Source organism: Buceros rhinoceros, unplaced genomic scaffold (genome assembly GCF_000710305.1).
Source record: "Buceros rhinoceros silvestris isolate BGI_N320 unplaced genomic scaffold, ASM71030v1 scaffold22049, whole genome shotgun sequence".
NCBI lineage: Eukaryota > Metazoa > Chordata > Aves > Bucerotiformes > Bucerotidae > Buceros > Buceros rhinoceros.
Genome location: NW_010430035.1, coordinates 3,561 through 9,377, shown reverse-complemented (window position 1 = coordinate 9,377; position 5,817 = coordinate 3,561). Strand labels below are relative to the sequence as shown.

Sequence of the window (5,817 nt, the reverse complement as noted above, 5' to 3'; positions counted from 1 at the left end):
AGCACCCCGGTAGGTGCGGTCTCCTGCCTCCCTCGCAGTTCCTGGGCCGCCTGGCGGGGAGCGGCTCCCGTCTGGGGATTGCAGCCGACGGAGGCAACATCGTTTTCATTATTCTTTTACATTTCCTTAATGAGTAACTTCTGAGCTTTAGCTCGTGTGTGGAAGCAGCCCCCGGAGTACTTGGCCTCTGTGTTATTGCTGAACGAACTTGGTTACTCAGGCTGCTGGTTTGACCTTCCCTGCTTAGAAATGCAGGGCTGGGAGTTCTGGTAGAGGAAATGAGGCCGAACTATAGAAAACTTTCTGCTTGCGGTTTGAAGAGCGCTGCAAACCCCACATAATTTTGTAGTTCCTTAAGATGCTGAGTAATTGCTGTTGGTGCAAAGCTTGTGTTGTACAAAACGCACATTAAAACACCATTTTGGTGCAGCATCTCTTGGAAAAGGTGTAAATGTTTAGATTTTCCATCTAACATGATGCATATATATACTTAAAATTATGGTGTGAACGTTTTGGTGCTGCATTCAAAAATACAAATCATTCATGACTTTTTTTTTTGCCATAAATTTCAGGCATATCCAGTCGGTTCTGAGCAAACTGACTCAAGAAGGTCTGGTATCAACAAGGCACTAAGGGGTTCTGTTCCCTGGTGTCTGCCGTTGCCTCTTTCAGCTGCACGGTCACGGCCAAAGCTGTGGGATTTTATCTTGTAAATAATAGACTCTGTCTGTGGCTGTCACATTGTTCCTAGGCAATGAAGTACACCCCGGACGTGATAACCGTGCAGGGATAAAAATGTGGCAGTTGTACTTTTTATGCGTGTTCAGACCTAGACAGGCTGCTTGGCAAATGTCTCGGGATTTAGCAAGCTCCGCCAGCTCCTGGGGCCTGGGGACTTCGCAGTCTGTAGGATGTCATTTGCAGCCTGTCCTTGCTGCTGCTTCGAACAGGGAATAGGAGCTTAAATCTATAGGTCCAGAGCTCCTCCGACAACAGGAGGTGAGAGGCAGCAGTTGGCTGGGTGTGGAGGCACACACTAGTCCTTCTGCCAGGGGAAGAAGAAAGCTAACGGCCGCTAATTCGGGCCCTTCAGAGCATGACCATGAGCAGAATTAGTCATCCTGAGCAGCTTGGGAGCGAAGTGCAGCCCAGAGGGCTGGGTGGGTGTCTGAGGAACGTCACAGTGACATCTCTTCTCTGCACCATCTTTCTCTGTAGATGGTAAGGTCAGTCCCAGCACCTTATCCATAGGAAGCGCTTTAACTCTACCCTCATCACTCACTTCAAACTCCGCAGCTATGTTGGACCTCACCAGTTCCCTGAAGGCGTTTATGGATGGCGGTGAGTACTTGCTACCAGGCTCCGAGCCCTGTGTGTTGGCTTGCCTAGAGCGTTCATCTCTGCTTCAGGAGGCGTTGTGGAGGTGAAGCAGGGTTGCAGTCAGGTGAGGGTGGGGCTGGCTATACATTACCTTAAACACGCCACGTGCTTCCCTACCTGTAGCGTTGCCAAGGCAGCAGGGCCCATGAAGTGGTTCTGCCTGAAGCTTTTCTGGGGAGTGATCACAAAGCCGTTGCTCGGGCTGCAGTCCAGGGGGAAATTTGCGTGCAGAAACCTGCAGCCCTGCCGGGCTGTGGTGCTAGCTGCAACCCAGAGCTGTTCCCGATGGCCATAAAGTCCAGCAGCAATACATCTTGTAGCCAAGCAGTCACCTGAGCGCTGACGCTCTAATGGGTCAGTTAACTCCCTGATTTATTCCTGCTTCGGTCAGGCTTCTCCTAGACTGGCCTATTTTTTATTTTGCTTTCGTTGTGCTTGGCAAGATCGCCAAACCTTGGTGGAGTGACTTGGGGAGGAGGAGGTTGCTGAGCAGCGATCATCAGTAGCGCAGTGAGGCTGTTGCCAGAGGCTTCTATATCTGAGGAACGGCCTTTCTGACATTGCTGGTGTGACCTTCTTCTCTTGGGTGAACCCCGACTGCTCCAGCTGCCCAGGCATCCTCCCTGCTGTTGGGAAGGGCCCCTGGAGCTCCGCTGCGTCTGCTTGGGTGGAGAAAGCTCCTGGAAGAAGAGGTTAGCCAGACCTCTTCAGGGTTTTACAAACAGAAATCCTTACAAGCTATCACCAACAGATCTGCTTTAGAGCTCATTAGGGATCTGGTCTGAATTGCCCTGTTTGCTTTAATTGACCCTGCTACGACTGATTCCAGAGGGAGCCTGCAGCCACCAGAGGTGGTGACAGCAGGGTTAGGCTGGCTAATGAGGTGCTGGAGCTTCTTAGGGAGGACCCAGCCAGCCACCTGGAGGGGTGGGTGTCCACCTCTGAGCCAAACCAGCAGATTTTCGACTTCTATCAGTCCTGGTTCCCCTAAACTCCTGCTTGTGAGTGGGACAGTTGGATCCTCTGCCGCTCACGTTGCACCTTTCTGTGAATAACGTACTAACAGCTTTTTGTTTATTAACAGAGATTGAGATAAATATGCTGGATGAGCAGCTGATCAAGTTTCTGGCCTTGCAGAGAATACATCAGCTCTTTCCTTCCAAAGCTCAGTCTCTAGCGAGCAGTGTCGGTTCCCATCAGCAGTCTCCTGTGGGAAACCACGTTGAAGGTAAGCGCAGCCCTAGGGCAGCTGGGCTATGGCGAGCCCTGGCTTCTGGGCATTCCCTTGCCTGTGGTTGAAGGAGATCCCCCTCCTCTTCTGGGGTCTGTCTGGGCCTGTCTGTCACACTCCTGTCCTCTCATCCCCCTGCTCTGGATATCTACTGGTCAGAAACTCCGTTAGGTCCCTCTACTTAATTATTTACAAATCATGGTAATAAAATCACCTTCAATAACTTCTGGATTTCTGCTGGAAGTCTCTGGCAAAATTGTGGTTCATTCATCTTAGAATTGTTGAGAGATTGGAAGGTTCAGCTGGTTTATCCCCTCACCTTTGAGATGGGAAATTAAAATACGTGAATTCCTGCTCTCTCTTCTGGAGAAGTCACTTGTGAGATGTGCACAGGAGCCGGAGGAACTGAGGTGTGGCATTGTCATTGCCTGTTCAGAAAGATGTCACTGTCAGCTGAAACACTAGATGCAAATAATGTAACGGAAAACAACCCGTCCTTCCGTTGGAGATCCCCAGGTTCCCGAGTTCAGCACTGATTTGTTTGTGGTCACCCATATCTACAGCTGGCGGGTGAACTTGGCTTCACATTCCTCTGTGTGCAGCCGGCCCATTTCACCTGCTTTCAGGCACTGACTGGCCAGCCGTGTTGTGGGAGCAGCACTCTGCTCAGCACCCCCTCTTCCCCCCCCACCGCTAGGTCTGGGCATAGAGCTCCCACAGAAGGTCTGTGGGAGCCTGCTAGCAGGCAGGAACCTTCTTCTGAACCTGCTCAGTTGCTGCTGCAGCATCGCAGCGTTCTCAGAGTGCTTTGTCAGTCTTTGGAACACCGCTCAAGGGCAGCAGGCTATGGCAGGAGCCCCTTTCCTGCGCTGCCCGTAACAGACAAGTCCAGGAAATTCTTCAGCGTCTGCCCTTCCAAAGGCAGGCTGATGTCTCCGAACCCACCACCCGTTTCGGATGGCTGTTCAGCATTGCTGGTGAGATGGTAGATCCACAGCCTTTAGGGAGCCGGAGAGATGAAGGGGCTTGTGCAGGGCGTCTGGGCAGAGGTGGGAACCTGCACATTTCAGCTGCATTGGGCTGCACGTCCAGCGATGCCACTCAGTGTGGCCGATGTTCTTGACGTAGGTGTCTCTGCAGACAGCCTCTTGTAGTCCTCGCCCTCTGTTCTTCGATGCCACGTCTTGGTGTAAAGCTGTCATGCAGGTGGGGTGTCGGGGGGGGCCTCAGCTCTGTGTCTGTGAGGGGCCTCTCTCCAGGAGACAGCTGCCGAAATCCTGGCTGGACCTTTGTGGTCCAGAGCCTGATCCCTGTTCCACAGGAGATGATGTTCTGTCCAGTCAAGGTGTGATGTGGACTTGGCTGCCAGGGAGCTGCTCTGCAGGCTTAGCCCTGGAGCCACCGTTGCCCAACATGCTGTAGGGGCTGGCTGGAGGGTCAAGGAGTCCACTCACCAGCCCCCCTGTCCTGGGAGCTGTTCAACCTGGGTGTGTTTCCTGCAGCTTCACTGGAAGTGAAATGGTGGCTGTTCCACTGGTGACAGTCACCAGCACCAATTTTCAGGGCCGCTTTGAGAGAAAGACCCAGCTCTTTGATTAAGCGGAGGGGAAGAGATTAAGCAAGAAGCTGGAGGGGCGGAAGGCTGGTGTGTCTTCCTCCTTGTGGCTCCATCGTGCACGTCAGTGCTAACGTGCCCCCAGTTTTGCGTGGCCTGGGTGGGTTACTGCGAAGAGCACTTTCCTCTGACGGTGGCAAAACGATATTCCGCGCACAGATGGTCTCAGCGATTTAGGAGCTGGAGTTCAGGCTGAAGCTGGCCCATCTCCTCGTGACCTCTCTTTCTGGAGAGCCTGGCGTTGGGGACGCTGGGGTCGAGCAGCCTTCACAGCCAGTACTGTTGTTCAAGCGTATCCTTTTTGTCTTGCAGCGCAAAGGAAGGAAGTGCAAGCCCGGGCGGTGTTTTATCCTCTGATGGGCTTAGGAGGTGCGGTCAATATGTGCTATCGAACCCTCTACATTGGGACAGGTGAGTGGCCTTGTCCTGCCCTGCCCCTTCTGAACCTTCCCTGACCCTCCCCAAGTGTTTCCGAGGGGGTGTCACAGAAAATGGGGCTGCTGGGGCCGCTTGTCCTGGGATTCTGCCCTACCCAGGGACATGGAAGTTCCCCATCCACTGGAGTCCTGGTGGGGTCGCACCTTTGTAACCCGGCTGGTGTCACAGCTGGCTGTCCCGGGGACATCTGCCTGACCGATGGTTTGCTTGCAGGCGTCATTTCTTCCTGCTCAGATTCCTCTGGGCTCTGGATAGACCCAGCAACTGCCGGAGCTGCCAGCCTTCCCTTCCCCCACCGAAACTCCCTTATCGCAGCATTATTCATGCGGTCCTGGGAGCGGGGACAAAGGCGTTGCTCCCCTGTTGTTCTGCTAATTGAAGTTTAATTCTGCCTGTTGTTCTCTGCTGCCTGACGGGTTTTTTTTGTTGGATGCGCTGAGCCTATGTTGTGCTCCGGTTGGCAGGAGCCGATATGGATGTGTGCCTTACGAGCTATGGTCACTGTAACTACGTGTCCGGCAAACACGCCTGCATATTCTACGATGAGGTGAGTGCTTGAGCGGCGGGGCTGGTCTCGGGGGTTACTCCTCGTGCAGACAGCAGGTCGTCTTTGTGTGCCGCTGCTTTGTGGATGGCACAGTAAGAGCCAGGGCTGTGAGTGGCTTCGCTCGGGCGGAGGCTGCGTCAGCGCTTTCTGTCAAACCCTCCTCTGAAGCGCCGAGCTCTGCCAGCGTGGTTTCTCTGAGCTAACTGCTGGGGGACAAAGGCTGGTGGCGAGGGCGCGCCATCACTGCCGGCCTCTGGGGAGAGAGGAAGTCCCGGGAACAGTTCGGAAGCCTCTGGTCCAGCTGCGCCCCTAATCAAAGCTAGATTGTCCGTGTCGATGTGGAACCCCCGCTGGAGCAGGAGGAGCTGCTGTCGGTCTCTTGCTGTCAGGTGTGACGGTGGTGCAGCGCTCGTGCTCTCTCTGTATAAATGGTTTAATTCACTAAAATTTTGGTTCAGCTCTCGATATAAACTGAAGTCTACAGCCACTCCTGAACTACAGCCCAGAGATTAGTTAGTTCTTGAAGTAAACAGGCTGGCGAGGCTGCCCATAAAAACACCGCTGGGGATGTCCCTTAGCCTTGCGGCAGCATTTGAAGGCAGGACC

The 5,817-nt window shown here is 53.6% G+C and overlaps 1 protein-coding gene across 1 annotated transcript in view; it reads left to right on the top strand.

The window, feature by feature from the left end:
* Positions 1-5,817, top strand: part of PHF12 (PHD finger protein 12) — a 31,478-nt gene that overhangs the window by 22,885 nt on the left and 2,776 nt on the right. Inside the window, exons 10-13 of the mRNA XM_010142888.1 lie at positions 1,219-1,341; positions 2,465-2,608; positions 4,539-4,637; positions 5,129-5,211. Coding sequence (XP_010141190.1) covers positions 1,219-1,341; positions 2,465-2,608; positions 4,539-4,637; positions 5,129-5,211 — 449 coding nt within the window. The remainder of the gene's footprint in view (positions 1-1,218; positions 1,342-2,464; positions 2,609-4,538; positions 4,638-5,128; positions 5,212-5,817) is intronic.